This window comes from Anthonomus grandis, chromosome 9 (assembly GCF_022605725.1).
Source record: "Anthonomus grandis grandis chromosome 9, icAntGran1.3, whole genome shotgun sequence".
In the NCBI taxonomy this organism is placed as follows: Eukaryota; Metazoa; Arthropoda; class Insecta; order Coleoptera; family Curculionidae; genus Anthonomus; species Anthonomus grandis.
The window spans coordinates 26,824,815-26,849,572 of record NC_065554.1 but is presented as its reverse complement, the minus strand read 5'-3'; the positions used below and the strand labels follow the sequence as shown (position 1 = coordinate 26,849,572).

The window sequence follows — 24,758 nt, the reverse complement described above, 5'->3', positions numbered from 1 at the left end:
CAAAGCCCTTGGAGCCATTTTTCAATATTTTTGCAATCGAATGCGTCTTTTACGTGTTTTAAGCTCCTGGACAAATTGTTAATTTCTGCCAGGGGATTGCAAGCAGTGTCGAGCTCCTGGAATAATTTTTATTTGTACCATAAACCTGGGGCAATTTTTTCGTCTCAAAACAGAGTATTAAACGTTTTCTTTGGAGTATCTTGTGACCATTTTTGTAGTCACCTTCCTCACACGAAATTTATTAGTTAATTTGTCTCAATCAATTCTCTCAATTAAGGTTTTCCGCATTTGTTATTGTGAAACAGGCCTGATGAATTCCTAGCTTGAAATTTAATTTCTTTTAAAAAAAAATTTATTTAGAATCATTATTTAAAAAATTATTAATTTATTCCAGGCAGTTGGGAGCAGTTTTCAAGTGTTTCCTACCAGTTGATTTAGTTTTTCACATGTTTCAAGCCACTGGAACAATTTTATTTCTTCCAGGTAGTTGGGGTCTTTTTTTTCCTGTTTTCCAAGCAGTGATTTATTATATGCTTCGAGTTCCTGGCTTTTACGTTCCAGGAATAAGTATTCACTTCTGTCAGGCTCTTGGAGACATTTTCCAATAGTTCCAGGCAATTTAAGTGGTTTTCATTAACTTCTCGGCAGTTAGGTTCTTTTTTTCCAGGGAGTTAGATGATCTATCACGTGTTTCAAGTTCCTGGAATAATTTTTCATTTGGTCCGAGCAGTTAGGGTCTTTTTTTTCATGTAGTTAAAGTAGTTTTTCATGTGCGGTTTTTGAAGTAATTTTTTATTTCTTCCGGGCTTTTTTTTATACCTCTGTGTTTCCTGAAAAAATATTTAATTTTTTATGCAAGTCATAAGTGGTTTTTAAGGTGCTTTAAGCTCCTGGAAAAATTCTTTTTTTATTCCAGGCAGTTGTAGTCACTTTTCAAGTTTTTCCAGGCATATGAACTAGTTATTCAAGTGTGTCAAGCTCGTGGAATAATTTTTCCATTTTTTCGGGCAATTGGGGTCTTATTTATCCTTTTTTCATGCAGTTGAAGTGAGTTTCCGCATTTCTCAAGCAGTTAAATTGATTTTTCACGTGTTTTAAGTTCCTGGAATAAGTATTGACTTCTTTCAGGCTCTTGGAGACATTTTATCAAAATTTCCAGGCAATTGACGTAGTTTTCAATAACTTCTCGGCAGTTAGGTTCTTTTTTCCAGGGAGTTAGATGATCTATGATGTGTTTCAAGTTCCTGAAATAAATTTTTCATTTGGTACAAGCAGTTAGGGTCTTTTTTCATGTAGTTAAAGTAGTTTTTCATGTGCGGTTTTTTAAGTAATTTTTTATGGAAACTGGAAACATTATTTTTTTATTCCAGGCAGTTGTAGTCACCTTTCAAGTTTTTCCAGGCATATGAATTAGTTGTTTAAGTGTGTCAAGCTCGTGGAATAATTTTTCCATTTTTTCGGGCAATTGGGGTCTTATTTATCCTTTTTTCATGCAGTTGAAGTGAGTTTCCGCATTTCTCAAGCAGTTAAATTGATTTTTCACGTGTTTTAAGTTCCTGGAATAAGTATTGACTTCTTTCAGGCTCTTGGAGACATTTTATCAAAATTTCCAGGCAATTGACGTGGTTTTCAATAACTTCTCGGCAGTTAGGTTCTTTTTGCCAGGGAGTTAAATGGTGTTTCAAGTTCCTGGAATAATTTTTTCATTTTCTTCAAAGCCTTTGGAGCCATTTTTGCAATCGAATGCGTCTTTTACGTGTTTCAAGCTCCTGAAAAAATTGTTAATTTCTGCCATCGGGGATTGCAAGCAGTGTCGAGTTCCTGGAATAATTTTTATTAATATTTTATTATTAATTTTTCCTAATTAATTTTCTCAATTAAGGTTTTCCGCATTTGTTATTGTAAAACACGCCTGATGAATTCCTAGCTGGAAATTGAATTCCTTTTCAAAAAAAATTATACAGGTATAAAATCAAAATGCCCGAAAGTGTATTTGCCCTAACCTTACCAAATAGTGAACATATTAACTGTCCTGTCCGAGAGGTTTTGGGACGTCAAATCTTAAGTCACACAAACTAATAAAGAAATGAACCGAAAATATTGAAGTCTTACTTGGACCAAACCGTTATTTAAACCTCCCTCGGATCATTTTACCATCGCGCATTTTAAAATTTGCCTCCGTTATTAGTGACTGTCTAAATGGATTTTTTCTACTTTAGACCGAAAAGTCTGCTCAACATGCCCCGCCCAGGGGGCGGCGGCGGCGGCGGTAGAAAGGGCGGCAAAGTTGCCGCCCAAGCACTTTCGAACTTCGGACCGAGGTCAGCTGTGCCCCAGCAACCCGGTCCTGGCCCTCGATTTGCCATGAATCAACGGAACTTTACGAATAATAGTCAGCCGGTAAGTTTCAATTTTTTTAAACAAATCAAATCAAATATATTACATAAAGTATTTGACATAACATTTCTTGTTTAACCCTAAGCGCCTAGGTAACCTAATAAAGTCCAGTGCAACGATATATAAGAATGGTCACCCGTCAAAACACCAGCATTACACCTGCCAAACAATGTCATTCACCTTGTATTTACATTGTTTGAGAAGTAAAATGCTGGTGTTTTGACCGGTGACCATTCTAATATATCGTTGCACTGGACTTTACCTGTGTGTGCTTTTATATTTAAAGATATTATTTTCATTGGAATACTTAGCTAAGATACAGCAAAAAAATATGTATAAATATTCCATTTTATACACTTACAAGTGATTGAAAAAACACCTTTATATCTTAAAAGAAACAACTATTCAATCTTAAATCTAGACAACATAAAAAAATTATATTAAGTAAATAAATAGATATTGTTTACAAAATGAAAATATTTACCATAAAACCATTTTCCTAAATCAATTTAATATGCATGATTGGAACTTTTTTATATTTATAAAGATATAATATTTTAATTTGCCTTGGCAACAAATTGTAGAATTTGGGTCCCAAGCAGTCTATAAACTTTAAATTTATGCTTCTCATGTTTAATGGAAGGGACAAGCAATTAAGAGCATTATTTCTGGTGAATTGTGAATGACTAGTCATTCTTTTAGATATATCCGAGGTATGAACGAATTAACACACATGCTGAATATACAGACGTTCTACATTGCTTATATTTTCATTATATAAAAGTTCAGTGTGATGCATTTTATTTTTTTTTATAAATGACCTTTAAGACATAATTTTGTACTACATTCAAAGGCTGCAATGTATTTTTGTAGGTACCACCCCATGCTATGATGCAGGATGTTATTAGAGATTCTACTAAGGACTTATAAATGAGAATACAAAGTTTAGTGCTTAAAATGCCTAATTTTTCCAGCAAGGTGATTAATGTGTTCTGCCCATTTGAGGTGTTGATCAATTATGGCTCCTAAATATTTAGTTTTCTTTTTTTAAAAGATCTCTTCATTATTAATATCATCCAATAAAATTTTATGAAAATGTGGTCTATTTGAATAGGTCAAAGAGAAGGCTATGTAATTGGTTTTGTCCATATTCAAAGTTACTTTTTGAGTACACAACCCTTTTTTTACATGCTTAAATCCATCACACAAAGCCTCTCTAGCCTCCTGCCATGTTTCACCATTAAAGATTAAAGCAGTATCATCAGCAAGTGATACTATTTGACCTGACAATGGTATTTTTAGAAGAGAATTTAGGTATATCTTAAACAAACCAGTAGTTGTTCCTTATTTTGTTAAAATGAACTTATTGAATTATAAATAAATAAAACCATTTTTCTTTAGATGCCGGGAATACCACCACAACAGCCTTCAATGTCTCAACAACCTCCTCACCATAATCCTTCTACGTCGTTGCCTCAGCAGCAACAACAACCTCCGGTACAGCCTCAATCCACTCAAAACGGGAGTCAATTACCCCAAAACCTCCCGATGCAAATGAAACCTTCGCAAATGAACTACGTGATCAAACCTCCGACGCCTGATCGGCCGCGACAACAGAACCCTCTGCCTTCTTACATACCGAGTAGTCAGATACAACAGATCATAGGTATGTTCCAAGGTATGTCGAATTATACGAATAATAATAGTTGTATTATGTGTTATAAGGTTTATACTGCTTTGTGTATATTTTTTTTTAATGAAAATTGGATGAGTAAGTAACAAATCTTTGAGTGTAAGAAGAGGATTGAGTTACTAGTGAAGGCATAAGGTATTGCAGCTTAATTTATGTTTGACTTTTTGGTTCACAACCAAATATAATAATAATAATAATGATATTCTTTATTTAGCACTTGGATACATTCAATTTTCTAACCTTAGAAATAAGTAAAACTTATGTATATTGGTGCATCAACTGTTTCTACATATCAACAACATTCTTAGTAAATAAATCTAGTTTGTTGGCGTTTTTGGTTTCTAATGGAAGAGTGTCAAAAAGTTGCAACCCTTCAAAAAACAATCATTTCTTGACGTTATATTATGTTGTTAAAGGTTGTATCTTTCCTCTTAAAAAAATTTCCAGATAAGGTGACATAAATCCTCTATTTTATAAATTAAAAATTATGACAATGAAAATTAAATTGTTGATCTAAGAGTACTAGAGAAAAAATAGAAAACTCCAAGTCTCGGTCTCAAAACATCCTTTTATATGTCACGAAGGTTACATGTTTCGCTAATAAAGCATCATCAGACCTTATAAACTACTATGATATATGATATAAACTACGATGACCTGCTAAGTACTGAAGCAGGTCATCTAGTTTATAAGGTCTGATGATGCTTTATTAGCGAAACATGTAACCTTCGTAACATATAAAAGGATGTTTTGAGACCAAGACTTAGAGTTTTTTATTTTTTCTCTAGTTACGTAGATCTCTTTGAGATAATGGACGAGTTTTTTTCAATCTAAGAGTACCCCTAAAAGTTTTGATTTATGAATTTTAATACTTAAACCTTGATCTGAATTTTTTTTTTACAGTTTGCTTTGGCATTTATTAGCATACACTTTTTATTTGACTCATTTAGTTTTAATTTATTTTTTCAAGCTTTCCTGTAAACGAATAAGAACGGTCCAAGAACTACCTTCTAATACACCTATAACGCTTTTAATTTTATTAGAAAATCATTTGTCCTAACACACTCTATTTTACCTTTTATCCAGGTAATTTTTGATCCAGTTCAAAGTTATATTAGGTACAACCACAGTTTTTTAATAAGAATATTTCGATATATTGTCTCAAAAGCACGTTGAAGATCCAGAAATAGACTAATAACTAATTCGTCTTCGGTTAATGAAGAGCAGATATACAAGACTGATTGATTATTCCTAAACCCTGATTGTTCAGTATATAACAGTATATTGTTCAAAGTATTATCGCAACTGTTGGCATACAATTTTCTCTACGATTTTATCAATGACATGCAATAAATGTATTGATTGGAAATCTGCAGGAGTTTTTTTACTGGTTACCTTTGCTATTGGAATCATTACACTAGTTTTTAAATCATTTGCAACTTCCAGTTGATAAACACGATTTTTTTATTTATTTATTAATGACGAGGTACCCCATTGCATAAGTAACAATATATCATTCTACAAACTAACTTAAAGTTATCCAAAATAAGGATCACAAGTATTAATCCAAAAACCCAGAACTAATCCTCTAGTATAAGAAAAACAAATCAAATTACAAAAATATGTAATATATAAACCGAGATATAAACTTAAAAGGTTTAAACATTAAAACTAAATAACTAAGAATAAGAATTAATCAAATGTAATAAAGGGTATCCAATGACGTTTAATTAATCTTTTACTAATTTCACACTGAACATACTCTCACTAGTATTATTTTTTAATCCAAAGTCTTAATTAATTGTGACAGATCGATATTTTTAAGATGTGAAATTTGTATATTAATCAGTTTATTCTAGTGTTTCAATACTTGCAGAAATATCTTGTAAGCTATATCTGAATAAAATTGCCTATACTGCCCATATGTATAAACCAGTAACAAGATGCGTATAATCAGTAGATTGTTTATTTCCCAATAAATCTTTTAATATCTTCCACATTCTTTCCACTCTCGCCTTTACATTGATCAATTAGTTTTTTCAGCACGGATTACTGAAGTTACTTTCTTTCTGAGTGTTGTATTATGTTTATAAAAACATTATTTACATCTGTCGAGGTCTTTATACAATTCACACCCACCAGTTTCTCACTTATTCCGTTAATAGTCTCTCGATTTATAGTTCTTTTTAGTAAGTATACAATTTCTTATCTTAAATTCTTAATGCAAATTTGCACTTCAATAATGTCGTGATCAATTATTACAGGAAAATTACTCTGTACTTTTATGGCTTTAAACTTATTTGTATAGGATATGATCTGAAATTTGAGTTAGTCACTCACACGCAATATGATCCAAAGGGTCCTAGTCCATGTGTTGCAGCATTCTTAATGTAAATTATAGGACCACCGGTTTGTCGATTATTGACTACTGAAATCTATACTAGGCATTGTTAAAATCTCATATAGATTTTGTAGTTTCTACACTCTTGCTTTTAGATCTACATTATCTGCTCTTATGATTTTTATTACAGAGAGGACACATAACACGGTGTTTATCTACCAATAATTTTTCATGTTTAATGTTCTCTTATTGTTAATAAGATTTCCGGCGATACCTTTGGTTTTTTATTTTATTTATAAAATCCTCTTCATTATGTAAATATTTCACTTAACTCTAACGATCGTTGGGTTCGTTATTTGTGGAATTTGTATCGAATAGTTTTTTTCAAATAGCTCTGCCTCGGTCTTCTGAATCTGAAGTATTACACTAACATGATCGACAGTCAATTACTCTTTTAATTGTAACAGATAAATCCGTATAATAAAATTAAAAGGTTTTAATTTTAGTTAGTGGTATTTTTTTTTTATTAACTTAGGTCCACGACGTCTCATCCTTTTTATTAAATCTTTCTTCATTATATCCATTTTATTTCTTCGTACCTGGTCTATGAATATTTTTTAAATTTATCAAAAAATATAATAAACTTGAACAGCACAAAAAATATAAATTGAACAGCACGGTTTTTATAGGGGAAGTTCTATTGATACCAATCTTTTTTTGCCTTATGTAAAGAATAGATCAGCGTACGTGTCTCTCCAGGGATTTTCATCGGAATTTTTTATCCCTTCGTCTGGAACTTCACAAGGGTCCCATTTGGGAACTTTGTTTTTCAATAATTAGAAAGCCACGATATATATTTCATAAGTATGAAATGTATTATTTTTGTATAAAGTTGTTAATGATATTATATCATTTTTAATGTTAACGTTCCTCAAGCTAACCTCAGATTTATTGAAATATTTTTAATTTATTTTAAAAAGGCAAATTCCACTCAGAATTCTCCGTTATGTAGGATCTAGTTATTGTACCTTCTATTTAAATTAGATGCATATTAGGAATTTTCGACCCCTTTATTTATACCCCTAATTGAGCGATAAGATATTTTATTATTCTTTCACAAACATTAGCCATCAGCCTTTGTGCAAATAATGATATTATCATTAGATTCATACTCTTGCCTAGCCTAATCACAAAGGGAGAAGACACACACAGAATGAATTTCTCCTAGAATCTTTTCAATTTTCTCATCTACGGGGGCCTCAACATGAAGACCACAAATCAGTATTTCAATACTGAACAATAAAAAGCACAATATTTTGAGTCAATGTCCAAGTTGTATGATTTCCAAAAGATTAAGTGAATCGATTGTAGATGTGCATTCGGATTACGACTAGTGTTAGTTTATATTGTGGCTATTATTGTGGGTTTTTCCTCTATTATATCACCTGTATGATCAACGATAAATAAAAAAATAAATCTCCTGAATTCATTATTCATTTTGTGTGTTGTTTTAGTGACCCAGTCAATTTTTTTTTTAATTTTTCTGGTTTTAATTGGATAAATGGTCAAAAAAAAATCCAAGGTTTTCAAATGTTTTTTTTAATTGCCAACGTTTCGGCTTGTATTAGGCCTTCTTCGGGGCACTACAAAATTTAAAAAAACAATGTAAAAGTATTTATAGACATTCGAAACGGTATGTTATAGTGGTCAAAAAAAATACATTAAAAACAAATTAAATAAGTATAATAAAACTAAGAGGAGTTATGGTTAAAATTAAAAATTAAATAGGAACATTTTAATATACTCAGAACAGAAAGCTGTTCGTTTAATTGTGATAAATAGAACATAGTGGTTTCATATGATGGTATTTGGTTTATTTGTTGTTGAGGAATATGTACCTGTTGGTGCGTAAGTAACAATGTAGTTAACAATAATGAATAATATTTTAGTTCTGGGCTTTCACTTTTAAGGTGTTTAGATAATGTAAACAAAACAATACCAATTCCGAAAACAAAGATAAAATCCAACACTGCAGGGAAATTTCCAATATGGTTCTCTCTTGATTTAAAACATAAAATTTAAAAGAAAAATAAGCTTCACTGTCAGTTGAGTAAGCAAGTGAGTCCAGAATGCGTTGAATATCAGCACCTTAGAGCTAAAATAAAAAATCAAACAAAATATGAATATAATTTGTACAAAACTTCAATTGAAAAACATTTAGCTGCTGATCCAAGCGCATTTTGGGCTTTCTTTAAACCTAAAGCTAGGAGTGCAGGTATACCAATGGCCATGACCTTAAATAATGTCGATTTCAATAAACCCCTTGATATTGCAAATGCTTTTGCCCAATATTTTGAGTCTGTGTATAGCACAGCTGGCTGTTCCGATCATCACATAAATAATAAAGAATGGGGCACTTTTGTTTTCAAAAAAATGTATGAGAGTGATGTAATAAATGCTATTAAGAAACTTAAACCTAAAAAAACTACCGGCCCAGATGAAAATCCTTCTTATATCTATAAAGGTTGTGCTGAGCTTTTAACAAAACCCCTAGTGTATCTTTTCAACATGTCATTTGAACAGGAATCCTTTCCAGATATTTTAAAGTTATCAATGATCTCACCAATTCATGAAAAAGACAAGAAAAATTATAAATCAAATTATAGGCATACTCATCTCTTAAATTGTTTAACTAAAATTTTTGAAAATATTCTCTATGATAATTTATAAGAACATGTTAAACATAAAATTAACAAGTGTCAGCATGGTTTTGTTAATGATAAATCCACAGTGGCAAATCTGTGTATCCTCTCAGAACAAATCTCTAAGGCAATTGAGTCTAAGGAGCAGTTAGATGTGCTATACACCGATTGTGAGAAGGCATTTGACAAGGTAGATCACTGTGTGCTTTTAAATAAATTGGTTGGCTTTGGTTTTTCTAAAAAGGCTTTTAATTTCATGAAATCTTATTCATCTGGGAGAAATAACGTGGTTAAAATTGGTAATTGACTATCAGATCAATATATGTCAACCTCAGGTGTTCCCCAGGGTAGCAAGCTTGGTCCCTTGCTTTTTGTTCTTTTTATTAATGACCTGATTGTGTCTCCTCATCTGTAAGTCTGATGTATGCTGATGATTTTAAACTATTTAAAACTATTGCTGTCAAGGAAGATGCTGTAAAATTAAAAAATGACCTGTTCTGTGGTTGATTGGTTCAAGATTAATAAGATGTCCCTTAATGTTCAAAAATGTGCTGTGGTCACTTTCACTCATAAAGTTAACTATTTTCTTGAAGACTACTATATTGATAACACCAAAATTCTTAGAAAAAACTTTATTAGAGATTTGGGAGTAAGTTTTCAGACCAATATGAAATTTAATTGTCACTATAGTGAAATAGTGAATAAGGCTTACCGTTCTTTGGGTTTTGTAACAAGAAACAGTAAAAATTTTAAAGACATGATTGAGAAGGTACATAAAAGATTTTTAAGATTTCTGTATGTCAGAAAGAACAAAGAATACCCATATGTGGTGTCATACGGGGCAATGTTAAAAACGTTTGACTTCCAGATGCTCTGTACCAGAAGGCAGAATCGGGCAGTCATTTTTATATATTTCATTGTAAATAATGTTAAATACTTCAGCTGTGATCTAATTGAATACATTTCTTTTAAGATGCCAAAGACTAGATTAAGAATAACTAATAATGAGCTTTTTTATATAAATAATTTTAATACTACATCTCCAATCAATAATATGTTAAGGATTTGTAACAATGTCTTAAATGGCTTTGAAGATGTAGATATATTTAATATCAGGGTCAAGGAAATTAGGAGGTTGCTTGAGCATCGGGACATAGTTTAGGACTCATGTTTTACTTTTTCTTCTTGTCTTTTTTTTTCCTGTTATAGGCTTTACATGTAATTACCCGATTTATAGTGTTTGTAAAGTTTTTTTGAATAAATAAAAACAAAGAATTTTTTTTGCAAAAATGCCCTTAGTTGTCCATCCACTTGTCCCCATCTCCTATACGTATGTCGATGACGCATATTTCGTTTCAGAAAACGTCCCGATTCCCGAAGAGTACTCGGATTCGATACGGATGTTGGTCCTCTTAGAAAACGGCGAGCAACGTTTGATAACGTTCACGCTTCCGAAGGAGGCGTGCACAATCCAAGAGATTCTGGAGCAGGTCAGCGTCCCATTTACCCCGGAAACGAATATACAGGTGACCGAAGCGAACACCAACGGGATCAATTATATTGTCACGGTGGGAAATGTACAGAATTTCTTTTCTGGTAATGCGTCCAGCAATGAGGTAAGATGATGTCGTTGTAAACGTAGTCATTTTATATTTAAATTTATTTATTTTTTTGTGTTAAATTATATAGCAGCAGCAGCAGCAAAAGTCGCAGCAGTCGCAAAAAGCTGAAGCTCCTGAGGTGCAAGGGGACAAAAGTGCTTTGTCTGGTAAGTTTTTCAACTATAATGAAAAATAGGTTAAAATTAATTTATAATTTATGTATATATCTCTTATAGAAATTTGCTTGATAGCTTTTTAATAAAAACCGCATCAGTTGTATTTACAAGGATCCTTGTAAGGACTTTTTTGGTTAAGAACCTCAGTAGCTTTAATGTGAACCTAAAGCCACGAAAATTGTTGCATGAGTTTTCAAAATATTTAGATTCTTGTAAAGCCTTTGACAGTATCACCATTGTCTCAATATATTGTATTGACAGAATGTTGATACAAATACTAAATAATTGTAGAAAGTTGTATTTACATGAAAAGTCATAAGGACTATTTTGGGAAAGGACCTCATCAAAAATTGTTGCAAGAGTTTTTAAGATATTTAGGTTCTTTTAAAGCATTTGACATCAGTATAATTTTTTTTTTAATTCCATTAAAACACTGCTTATTAACTGCAATACTTTTAGTGATGAGTATATCAGTTGTACACTGTATTTTCTTAATAAATAAAACACACTAATTCTTGTATTTAGCGTATAATTGAAATTAAAAATTGCTGCCTAGCGCTTTCGGCGGTTCAGGACATTGTCAAAGCAACGGCACTATTTAAAAAAAAAAATGCTACATAGCATATTTATTTAGAAAATGTACAGTACAAACATGTGTATAATCCTATCTCTAGATCTGAGTTTCACGAATTTGGTTCATGCATCTAGGGGTTTACCTGTATGTGCAGAAGTTTAACATCATTCATCATTCCTAATATTAAATTATAACACAAGTGAAATAATGTATTCCCATAGCCTTAACTTACTAACAATGTTGATTATTAATCACAAACTTTATATTCAATGATCATTAAGATAGTTTTACATTAACAATGCCCAAGAAATACCCATTTGATCTTAAACAATCTGACAACACATCATAATATATTGATAATAATTTTTTAGTTCTTTTATACTATTAGGTAGCAAAATTACTATCAAACCTTCTAAAAGGGACAATCAACATATTATTATAATTATTCCTGGTAGGATAAGCATGATCTACATGCTGTTTATTTTTATTTCTAAAACAATAAATATAATTGCTTAAAAAGTATAGACCTCTAACATTTAAAAAGCTTTCATTGTATAGTTGATTTGTTGGATATATAGATAATCTTTCATAGGTAATTTTGAATTACATTTAACTGACTGACAGCATTATTGTAAAGTCCTCCCCAGGCTGTATCTTAATCTTGATTCCACTAATGATTTGTATATCATAGTTATAATTTTATGACGTAATATGTTTCTTATCTGGTAAAACTTGTGAATTAGACCTCTTAATTTGTTTGTTACATCATAAATATGTTCTGACCAATTAAGATTTTGATCTATAGTTATGCCCAAGTATTTAGTGCCAAGTATGTGGCACCTCATATATTGTTGTATTGGCTTGTTGAAGAGTAATTGAGTTGTATAAAGGTCTATTTGTTTCAAGCAACATAAATTGTTTTAGCAAGACTAAGTGATATTTTACGAGAATTTAGCCATATTTTTACTTTACTTAGACCAATAACAATTTTGTCTTTTAATGAATCTTATGATACAGTACTGTATCATCTGCAAAGGAAATTGACATGCCATTAATATCTAGATCCAGTAATGAATTTATATAGCAAATAAACAATAATGGGCCAAGCACTGTGCCCTGTGGTATACCTATAAAGACATTCAAAGGATCACTATAAATATTATCTATTTTAACAATTTGAGATCTCTGATGTAAATAACTTTCAAAAACATTCAACACAAACTTCTCAAGAGTCTCAAGTAGCTGGGTGCGAGGCACAGTGTCAAATGCCTTGGCTAAATCGAGAAAGACAGCTATGCATTTTTGATCTGAGTCTAAGTTGATTTTTATTTGGTCAACCAATAAAATAAAAATAATAAAACATTCTTTAGAAACAATCACCTAATTTGGTAAATAATAAGAAAGAACTAAATATACGCTGGACAAAAGTAGATAGACAAATTTAAAAAATAACCAATACTCTTCTTTTTTTTTTCAAAGTATTTTGTAAAATACCCATTATTGTCTATTACAGCCTGACATCTTACGTGGCATTGATTCAATAAGATTGTCTATGAGTTTAAAACCAATATTTTTCCATTTCTGTTGCAACCGTTCGAATAATTCACCTTTATTTGAATAGCTTGTATCCCTAATATCACGATCTACAATTTCCCATAATTTTTCGATGGGATTAAGATCGGGTGACTGGGATGGCCATTTTAAAACTGGTATTTTTTCTTCTTCGAAAAATTGCATCATAATTTTGGAGGAATGCTTCGGGTCATTATCTTGCTGGAATTGGAATCTCAATGGTAAATTGTCTTCGACATAGGGCAACATAACATCTCTGAGAATATCCCTGTACATAAACCTGTCCATTATGCCCTCTATGCGATGTAACGGGCCCATTCCTGCCCAACCTGAGAAGCAACCCCAAACCATCACTGATCCACCTCCATGCTTAACTGTGGGTTTTGTGTACTTGGGATTCAAACGCTGGCCAGAAGGACGTCTAACATAATATTGAATTCCGTCGGAATTAAACAAATTAAACTTCGATTCGTCGCTCCAGCAAACACGTTTCCATTCATGCTTTGTCCAGTGTATATGCTAACGGGCAAATTTCAATCGGGCTAAGCGATTCTTTTTTAAAAGCAATGGTTTTTTTGCTGGCCTACGTGCAAATAGATTCTCTTCTACCAACCTTCGTCTTACGGTCCTTGAGGACACATTACAAATCCCTAGAGCCTGTAATTCTATCTGAATTTGACGAGAAGTCATGAAAGGGTTATTCTGGCTAATTTGTTTTAATTTGCGTACAGCTCTTATATCCATTTTTTTTGGTCGACCAGATTTATTTTTTGGCTCTAACGATCCTGTCCTTTCATATCTTTTGATAATTGCCTAAACAGCTTTTTTTTTACTTTTGACCAGCTATATTTATATTATTGCTTCATCTGATAGCAAGCAAAATATTTAACTGAAATTTATTGGTATCTTTTTATAGGCCGCCTTACAAATAATAATAATTTAAAATCTAGGGGACCTGTGGGTAAATCGTTAAACAATTATATGAAAATAATACTTTGTCTATCTACTTTTGGCCACTACTGTAAATACTGCATCATTAGTGCTTCTGATCTCTATAAAACCATATTGATTTTTATTCAGTAGTTTATTTAATAGAGTAGTCGTAAAGTCTGACTTTAAGGCATTTTTCGAAAATTTTTGTAAAAGTTGTAATAACACTAATGGGTCTGTAGTTGGAAGTATTTGATATTGTTCCTTTTTTATATATGTCATTAATAACAGCGCATTTAAAAGCTTTAGATTTGTTATATGAATTAGTGCTTTTATTATAGTGCAAATGCGACTTTTTTTATAAGTCGAGAAGAAATTCCATCTTTACCAGGGGCACAATATTCGCCCATGGTGTCTTAAGTACTAAACAGAACGAAGTCCAATACTTTTGCATTTATAAGAAACATTTGCCTTTCTTACGAATCTAGAACCAAGAAAATCGTTACATGAACTTTTACAATATTTTTAAGAGTTTTCAAAAGCCTCTGACAATATCAAGAGATTGACTTTTTTTACAATCCATTAAAAACTTTGGTAAATTTTGTAACGTTTTATTTAATAATTTCTTTAGTCCAACCGAACAAGCCCAATCCACCATTTAATCAATTAAACCAGAGTCCGATCGCCCCTACGCCACTGGTGGAACCTAAACCGCCCACCCCCGAACCCCCTCGCTATATCCCGGGAAAATTAGCGGTTTGCTCTTATTGCGGTTATTCTAGCGAAGATTTTAATAAATGCTCCAGGTAAGTGTCTGGGTTATTTATTTATTTATCTTTTAACCCAATTTACTAAGATTTATTAACAACCATTAAATGTATCATACAATATTTTGATTCAGGTGTCGTTTTTGACCTTTATAAGACCATCCTCAGGAAACTACAAATGGGCGAAAAATTGAATGAATTGTCATGAATGTCCGTCCGTATTCTGAGGATGATCTTATAAAGGTTAAAACTTTGACATCTGTATAAAGAGACTTACATACTTATTGTGTACAAATGTATATTTTTAGATGTATAAGAAAATTGCCGGATAATGTGAAAACATTGGACGCCCCCTTTAAGTCTAGAGAACGGGGAGGATCGCTCGATGTTAATCATAAACCGGCGATGTCCACGATGAAAACTAACAATCTGCCAAACGTTGCCGCCAGTGGGATAACTAATTTACTTAAAGGGGATCCAGGTAAGAGACTTTTCGAGTTAAATTTTTAGTTTTACGTTATTTGCAATATATAAACCAGGGTTGACCTAGTTGTCAAAGCCATTTTTGACAATTTGAAAGGTTTCGCATTGAAAACATATAAATAAAAGTACAAAATATGTGCCGTGAATTTAAGTATTAAAAACGAAACCCTTTTTTTTCCCTTCTCTTGATAATTCTTTAAAATTTGGTGAATATTTGATGTATATATGGCATACAATAATGGACTTATAACCGATCCCTGAGGGACCCCGTAGCTAATCATTTAAATATCACTAAAAATAAACAATATTTCTATTTCAGTTCCAAAAACTGCGTCGCCCCTAAAGAAAAAAGTGACCAAACCAAAATTAGTCGAGCCAGAATCTTTTGTAATTAGTTCCGACGAGGAGGGTGATGAAAAAGCGCCAGTGCGTAGCGTAAGAACCCTTAAATTAACCCTTAATTTAACCTTAAAAACGATTATAATAAACATTTTAGGTGAGCGAACAATTGTTGACCAAACTAGGTTCCTCGATTTCCATATCGCCGGTTACCAAGGAACCCTCCTTGAACGACATTAAGAAGCACGTGAGGAAAAGTGAGTTATTTCAGGAAACTTCACTATCACCTATTTGTATCGGTTAATTTTATTCATTTTAGTTTCTATGGAACCCTTGAAAAATTACAAAGTTTCGATCAAATGTCGCACAGTGAGGATCGGTTCGTACAGGTTTACGCCCATTGGTGATGTAAGTTTTAATTTTATAATTACAGCGTTACGTTTTATAAATTAGGTTGACCTTTTGGCAATTATTTTATTAATCATCCTCAGGACACTAGAAAGAAATCCTCAAGATGACAATAAAATTGTCTTAACATATAAATAATGTCCAGTTCAGAGATCTATTAGAATCTTTGATTTGCCGCCAGTAGTCCGCATGTTTAAATCGCAAAATTTTATGTGGAAAGAGTCATAAAGTAATATTATAAGCGATATTTAATCAATTCATTAAATAAATAAATGTTTTAAGCATATTTTTTTAAATGTATACATTTGGTTCGTAAAATTTGGCTTCAGACGCCCAGTTACTATTTTGTTAGACGTCTGACCTCAGTTCCAGCCACTCAAGCGTGAAAAGTTGCACAGGTCCGGCCTTAAAATTTATTTGTATTTAAAATTTTATTATTCGGGATTTTTGGGTTTAGTTTTATGAAGCTAAAAATTCAGGATAGTTGATAGGAAGATAATATTTAATTTAAAGATAAGATTTAAGTACGTAAAATCAGTTTAACCAAAAATATTAATTTAATAAGTTTAGTTTTTAGCGCCATCAGTGGGGTGTTCATAATAAGTGATGAGAGAGTAGGCGGTACAAATTACTTAGACCCATTTATTCAGTGGATTAAGGCAATAAAGGTTTACTTTTTGACACAAAAGGGTAAAATGTTTTCAAAGTCAACTGCTGATAGAACAATATAATATTATTTCGCACTAGTCAACATCGAGCTTTGTTTTGTAAAAGCGTGTGCTGGTTTTTTACGGTTTAATGCTGTTTTTTTAGACACTTTGAAAAAAATGGACTTCGACATGGAGCCGTAAGTATAATAAATTGTTTTAATGAATTTGATTTTAGAAAAAAATGTATTTTAATTGGTTTAACTGTAAACATTGGTTTTCTAACCTCAATTTTCCATACGTTTTTTTCTGTTAGAACATTATAATAATATCTTTTTAAAATGTTGTGCTGTAATTGTGAACTTTAAAGCTTGCTTTTAGAACATTTTATTATTTTATTTAAGATCAACATCAGGAATGAATCCACGTGAAAGAATGGAGTATATAGAGAACAGTGATGATTCGCATCGACACACCTTTGCAAAGCAACTCTGAAGCACTCGAAGAAACCAATCAGCAAAATTCCGCTATTTCTGATGAAAATAAGTCTACCAGAAAACGAAAACCTGAGATGTGAAAAATGAATATTAATAAAGTTTTGTACCAAAGAGGAAAGGAACATAGAGATGTAAAAGGTAACATCCGCAAGGGAAAAAATTTAAAAACTTTAAAAAATTGTGAGAACAATTGCAATTTTCTGTGTGGCAAGAATATAAGTTTACCTGAATGAGAAACCATATTTCAAAAATTTTTAGAATTATCCAATGGCGCTAAATTGCACTTTTACGCAAAAAATACCAAAAGAATAAACAAAATACGAAGGCAAACTTTACGAGAAGTAGCACGTAGAAGTTATTCATTTAAATATTATTTTCACGTAGCAGATGAAAAAATTCGCGTATGCAAAACATTTTTTTTTGACGACACTGGACATAAATCAACAAAGAATCAACTATTTTCATGAGAAAAAAAAAAGAAAACTTTACAGGAATTCCTTTACCATCTCGTCAAGGTTGTCATCCCAAGAAAACTATCAGTAATACAAGCAAAGACTACGTTCGACTTCACATTAGTCAACTTCCGAGAGTAGAATCTCATTATCGAGCTGACACAAAAAAGGAATATTTAAAAGGAAACCTAAGTATTAATAAGTTATATTCTTTGTACACTGAATTTTGCAATGAAAAGCAAATTGAATCTGTTACAAAGGTTGTTTACAGAAATATTTTCAACTATGAATACAACATTGATTTTTTAAAGCCAAGAAAGGATCGTTGTGATGCGTGCGAGGAGTACCGCATAAAACAAAAATATGGTATGACTGATAAAGAAAACCAAAGATTTGAAAATCATGTACAAGGAAAAATCTCAGCGAAAATTGAACGCGATTTGAATAGATCTAACCAAGATCAAACCACTGCTATCATATGTTTTGACCTAAAGAACGTTTTTGCACTACCGCGTTCTAATATATCCATTTTTTTTATAGCAGAAAACTCAACACCTTCATCCTTACTGCACACTGTAATTTACGCAAACAAGCGTACTGTTGTATTTGGAGCGAAGGAACGCATGGGAGGAAGGGAAGTGATATTGCTTCGGGATTAATTAAAATTTTAGAACGCGTTGTAGCAGCTTACCCGCATATTTCAAAAATCGTTTTGTGGTCTGACTCCTGCATACCTCAAAACAAAAACTCTATTATGAGTTTGGTTTTGATGAAGTTCCTAGAAAAACATCCCTTTGTTAACGAAATAGCAAATATAAATTTGGAGAACCGGTACATAGCAGCGTCCAGGAAAGTCGATAATTTGCATAGCCAAATCGAAAGAAAACTGTCTGGTGCAGAAATTTTTAGCCCTTTGGGATTACTTCGACTTCTTCCTTCAGTGAATCAGAAACGACCTTTTGTAGTATTTCATATGAAAGCACAAGATTTTGGTTTATATAAAGAATATGGAAATCTATAGAATATCTATATAAAATATGTGGGACTCTATCCAAACAAAATTAGTTACAAGCTTAAGCACAGTGACAACTCTTTTACCGAAGTTCCTATTATATCTCAGACTAGTACTAGGACCAAAATAAATACTTCATATAATCTGCCTGAAGTACGATGTGCACCAGAGCCAAAAAAGTGCCTCTTACCAAAGTAGCTGATCTAACAAGATTATTTAAATTTATGCCCCCTGTTGATGTAACGTTTATGAAATGTTTGTTTAAAGAATACAATAACCCGTCAGTTTTTAAAAATGAAAAAAAGAAGTTAAACAGAAATGAATAAAATGTTATGTATCTTGGTAGTGTTTCAAACATATAGGATACCTGTTTTTTCCTTTTTAAAAACCCTGTTTACGTTTTTCTAAAGAAAATATTATTACCACTTATGAATCTTAGTTTTTTTTTTCTATGTTGTTAGAACATTTATTTTATTTTTGTAAATTTTCAGATATAAATAAATTTTTTTTGTTCTATCAGATTTTTTAATTTTTAACAATCCTAATAAATATTTATCGAAACTTTAAATGAAATCTTAAATTTAATGTGCTCCTTAAAACAACTAATAACATTCCTAGCCAAAAATTATTTAATCGATATTTTTAAATGCATGATTTTTCATTTTGCTTTTGGTACTATTAGAACAATATAATATTCACCCAACGAAGTGTTTAAAATGTTGTGTAAGATGCTTGGATTTTTTTACGCGGTCAATTTTTTGATATTATTTTCTTGTGATTTTATTTTCTTGCTAAAAATTGATATTTTCGAAAGACAAATAAAAAATAGTGTAAAATCATAGGGTTTTACGTATATTTAAAATTTTTTCATAGACAAACTATATAAAATTTTGCCATTTAAACATATATATCATGCGACAATAAATTCAACATAAGCGCACATACTATTTAGTGCGGCATCTGCGACACATCAAAGATTCTGAATAGATCACTGAACTGGACTTTACCAGCTATATTTGTTTACTTATCCAAATATAACTCACTTTATAGGTGGTGCTGGACTCGAAATGCTTAATACTAAAAGCTCCGGTGCTGAACAATAAATCAGAAATCAAAACTATCAGGATAGACAGGGGGGACATGGTCAAAGTGCTCGTATCCTATACAGAAGAGATGCCTGTGATATTTTATTATTTAAACGTCGGTGCCGCACCATTAATACGCGACATGCTGAACTTAAAGAAGCAGGACAACATTTATTTCGACCCCGTCGATGAAAAAGAGGAGTGCTATAAGTAAGAATAGTTTTCATCACCGTTTAGGCCCAAAATAGAACACTCTTAGACCAACTTACGTGAGCATGAGATCTTTGCCCAAGAGTGTTTTATGTTTTTACATTTAAACGCAAATAGATTTTTGTTAAATGTGGATTTACCGTTCATTTTAGAAGAATAACATTGTTGCCCGACGATGATTTGAGGGAATATAGAGTTCTTATTAACCACTTGTATGGTATCGGCCCTAATAACATTATGGAGGAGTTAAATGAGAAGGAGGCCAATGAAATTTTGCTGAAGGCATGTCCTAATCCGAATCCGATTTCTTTGGGGTAAGTTGAGTAGTTGAGTATTTTTTAATATAAGGGTTTATGCAAAACGTTTTGCTCTCTATTTAAGTTTAATATGATGGAATATTTATATTAGTTGTTCTATTGCTATTAATTCGAACATCACTTAATACAATCATTGGACACCTCGCCTTGGAAGTTGAAAAAAAAAAATTTCAAATTTGATATCCTAGGCACAAAATGCTCATATCTCTGATACTAATAAATTTAAAGAGTTGAAATTTGGAACACCACTTCCTCTAATAAAATCATTGGACACCTATTCCAGCGTTCTCTTCGAAAATTTTTTAGAACGAAGATATTCGCCTTGGAAGTTGAAAAAAATAATTTTCAAAGAAATTTGATATTCTAGGCACAAAATGCTCATATCTTTGAAACTAATAAATTTAGAGAGTTGAAAATTGGAACACCACTTCCTCTAATAAAATCATTGGACACCTATTTCAGCGTTTATTTCAAAAATTTTTTAAAACGAAGATATTTGCCTTGAAAGTTGAAGAAAATAATTTTTATAGAAATTTGATATCCTAGGCACATAATGCTCATATCTCTGAAACTAATAAAGTTAGAGAGTTAAAAATTGGAACACCGCTTCCTCTAATAAAATCATTGGACACCTATTTCAGCGTTTTTTCCAAAAATTTTGTAGAACGAAGATATTCGCCTTGGAAGTTTAAAAAAATAATTTTCAAAGAAATTTGATAGTCTAGGCACAAAATGCCCATATCTCTACAACTAATGAAGTTAGAAAGTTGAAAATTGGAACACCACTTCCTCTAGTAAAATCATTGGACACCTATTTCAGCGTTTTTTCCAAACATTTTTTAGAACGAAGATATTCGCCTTGGAAGTTGAAAAATATAATTTTCAAAGAAATTTGATATCCTAGGCACAAAATGCCCATATCTCTGAAACTAATGAAGTTAGAGAGTTGAAAATTGGAACACCACTTCCTCTAATAAAATCATTGGACACCTATTTCAGCGTTTTTTTCAAACATTTTGTAGAACGAAGATAATCGCCTTGGAAGTTGAAAAAAATTATTTTCAAAAAAATTCGATATTCTAGGCACAAAATGCCCATATCTCTCAAACTAATGAATTTAGAGAGTTGAAAATTGGAACACCACTTCCTCTAATAAAATCATTGGACACCTATTTTAGCGTTTTTTTCAAAAATTTTGTAGAACGAAGATATTCGCCTTGGAAGTTAAAAAAAATAATTTTCAAAGAAATTTGATATCCTAGGCACAAAATGCCCATATCTCTCAAACTAATGAATTTAGAGAGTTGAAAATTGGAACACCACTTCCTCTAATAAAATCATTGGACACCTATTTCAGCGTTTTTTTCAAACACTTTTTAGAACGAAGATATTCGCCTTGGAAGTTGAAAAAAATAATTTTCAAAGACATTTGATATCTTCAGGCACAAAATGCCCATATCTCTGAAACTAATAAAGTTAGAGAGTTGAAAATTGGAACAGCACTTTCTCTAATAAAATCATTGGACACCTATTTCAGCGTTTTTTCCAAACATTTTTTAGAACGAAGATATTCGCCTTGAAAGTTGAAAAAAATAATTTTCAAAGAAATTTGATATCCTAGGCACAAAATGCTCATATCTCTGAAACTAATAAAGTTAGAGAGTTAAAAATGAAAACACTAATTCCTCAAATAAAATCATTAGACACCTATTTTAGCGTTTTTTCCAAACACTTTTTAGAACGAAGATATTCGCCTTGAAAGTTGAAAAAAATAATTTTCAAAGAAATTTGATATCTTAAGCTCAAAATGCCCATATCTCTGAAAATAATAAAGTTAGAGAGTTGAAAATTGGAACAGCATTTCCTCTAATAAAATCATTGGACACCTATTTCAGCGTTTTTTCCAAACATTTTTTAGAATGAAGATATTCGCCTTGGAAGTTGAAAAAAATTATTTTCAAAGAAATTTGATATCCCAGTCACAAAATGCTCATATCTCTGAAACTAATAAAGTTAGAGAGTTGAAAATTAGAACAGCATTTCCTCTAATAAAATCATTGGACACCTATTTCAGCGTTTTTTTCAAACATTTTGTAGAACAAAGAAATTCGCATTGGAAGTTGATAAAAATAATTTTCAAAGAAATTTGATATCCTAGGCACAAAATGCCCATATCTCTGAAACTAATGAAGTTAGAGAGTTGAAAATTGGAACAGCACTTCCTCTAATAAAATCATTGGACACCTATTTCAGCATTTTTTTTCAAACACTTTTTAGAACGAAGATATTCGCCTTGGAAGTTGAAAAATATTATTTTCAAAGAAATTTGATATCCCAGGCACAAAATTCCCATATCTCTGAAACTAATGAAGTTAGAGAGTTGAAAATTGGAACACCACTTCCTCTAATAAAACATTGGACACCTATTTCAGCGTTTTGTCCAAACATTTTGTAGAACGAAGATATTCGCCTTGGAAGTTGAAAAAAATAATTTTCAAAGAAATTTGATATCCTAGGCACAAAATGCCCATATCTTTGAAACTAATGGAGTTAGAGAGTTGAAAATTGAAACAGCACTTCCTCTAATAAAACCATTAGACACCCACTTTAGCGCTTTTTAGAAAAAAAAATTGCAACGAAGAAATTCGCTTAATAAACCTGATTTATTTTATTTAAACTTTTTGCACCAATTTAGCTTAAAAAAAATTTCCTTGAATCAGCAATAACATTTTAAAATCATTAATAAAATTAACAAGTCCTAAATTAACCCTTGAGGAATTGCTACTTTCATCATATTCCTTGCTTAACTCCATTATAAGATAGGATTCTAGAAGCTGCATTCTGCTCAGGAAAAGATCATAAACAGACAGTATCTTTAAAATAAACCGTGATTCACACAGTCGAAAGCTTTACTTGTATCTTTATTTTTACTGTATTAAATTTGTCTCTAAAAGTCTGGAGAAAACTTTGCAGGCTTTTTCAAATACCTGAAAGACGTAGAAATTACATTTAAAAGTCTGGAATCAGTAAGTACCTGGAAGACAATAAACAACAACCTAAAAAGCATGAAATATAATAAAAATACATTCAAATATAATAAAATATGTTTTAATATTGCTTTAAAGGTATTTTTTTGAAGAATAGTGTACATGATTCTAAGGTAAGTAACAAACTATACAAAATTCCATTTTAGCAAGAGCATAGAAGATTACAAAGTCATTGGAGGTACCTAGCTATTTTAAGTAAAAGGAATTAAAACCTTTTTATATTCTACCAAAAATACTAAATATTTATATGTATAACATATAAATTATCCCAAAGTGCTAAAACTGTCATATAATATATAAGCCTATCCGAAAATGTTGATTTTTTTACAGAAGTCTAAATTTTATCATCAGTTACACATATATACATCGTTGCTTTTAGGAATCCTAAACATTTCAAAAAGTTAAACAAAAATGACATGATTATATTAAAACAAAAAATAAAATTGATGTGGGCTACTCAAAGCCGAAACGTCGGTTAACAGAAAACAAGCATTTTTTTGGCTCTCCCTCGTATACCTCTGTTTACTTTTCGTTATGCCCCGGTAAACTTCGATGCATTTTACTTATCATCGTCCCCTCGTATATCGCGATTGTTGGTAGCACTAGTTGACCCCATGACGCCACGAGTCACTGTTGCCAACCGGAGAATAAAAAAAATTAATATCTATGTATAACTATTAACTATTTATATATAGACGGTTTACTATAAGGGTTAACTATTAATTTTTTTAAAACCTTTTAATTGAAAAATCTTGTAGAGTAAAATCAAAATTAGGTATCTTAGGTTGGAAACACTGGTAAAGCAGCCGTTACGCTGCTACCAACCCCACGACTTTACTTTGTTTGAATTTTTTTTGTTCTACATTGAAATCGATCAAATTTATAATAAATTAAATGTTATGTTTCTTCAGTTGGGAACCCTGGTCAAGCGTTACTCTTAGTGACATTGACAGTTGACGTCAGTGCGGCTAAAAGTGGGGTTAGTGGGCTTTTTTTACAGAAAAAAAATGCTGTTTGGTATTTAGTTTTTTAGTTTCTCTACTTTATTTCTTTAATAGTTTTTATAATGACTGTGTATTATTTTGATAGGAGTGGAAAACCGTAAGTTCTAATATTTTTTTGTAAGGAATTTTTGGTATAAGTTTGCCTGGGAAAAGTAGGTTTCAACTTTGGGGCTTTCCTCTTTACGGATACAAAAGGCACACTTTCTTTATTATGAAAAAGCGGAATGGTAAAACGGTTTTCTCTTAGCTGCTATATAATATACCAAAAGTACAATTAAACGTAGTAAATTCGTTTTATTGAGCCTTATAGTATAAACTACAAATTATCTATTATAAGCACTTTACCTACTACCTGTAGTTTAACAACATTTTGTCAGTTGTTAAGAGGCATAAAAAGATGGAATTAACCTTATTTGATGCCTTCATGGAAGTTATATTGCAAATTTAGAATTGGAGCACAAATGGGGCTCGACTTTATGCGCTCTGCATTCTACAGTTTGCCAC

General features: G+C 31.6%; 1 protein-coding gene and 1 long non-coding RNA gene across 10 annotated transcripts in view; one reads left to right on the top strand and one right to left on the bottom strand.

Moving 5' to 3' along the window:
• LOC126740074 (uncharacterized) overlaps window positions 1–24,758 on the top strand; it is a 64,562-nt gene that overhangs the window by 19,275 nt on the left and 20,529 nt on the right. For 4 of the 8 annotated variants that reach the window (XM_050445938.1, XM_050445936.1, XM_050445942.1 and 1 more), the window contains exons 8-18: window positions 2,220–2,400; window positions 3,799–4,075; window positions 10,493–10,749; window positions 10,823–10,901; window positions 14,618–14,792; window positions 15,062–15,234; window positions 15,556–15,671; window positions 15,733–15,832; window positions 15,895–15,983; window positions 19,642–19,886; window positions 20,039–20,200. In XM_050445938.1, coding sequence (XP_050301895.1) covers window positions 2,220–2,400; window positions 3,799–4,075; window positions 10,493–10,749; window positions 10,823–10,901; window positions 14,618–14,792; window positions 15,062–15,234; window positions 15,556–15,671; window positions 15,733–15,832; window positions 15,895–15,983; window positions 19,642–19,886; window positions 20,039–20,200 — 1,854 coding nt within the window. The remainder of the gene's footprint in view (window positions 1–2,219; window positions 2,401–3,798; window positions 4,076–10,492; window positions 10,750–10,822; window positions 10,902–14,617; window positions 14,793–15,061; window positions 15,235–15,555; window positions 15,672–15,732; window positions 15,833–15,894; window positions 15,984–19,641; window positions 19,887–20,038; window positions 20,201–24,758) is intronic. The other 4 variants (XM_050445944.1, XM_050445941.1, XM_050445937.1 and 1 more) reach the window with 3 other exon arrangements.
• LOC126740076 (uncharacterized) lies at window positions 20,572–21,847 on the bottom strand. Of its 2 annotated transcripts, none has more exons than XR_007661789.1 (3): window positions 21,732–21,847; window positions 21,015–21,193; window positions 20,572–20,656 (listed from the first exon to the last, which is right to left on the bottom strand). It is a non-coding gene; the product is annotated as an uncharacterized LOC126740076 (long non-coding RNA). The 2 variants fall into 2 exon arrangements; XR_007661790.1 differs by lacking the exon at window positions 21,732–21,847 and adding an exon at window positions 21,552–21,714.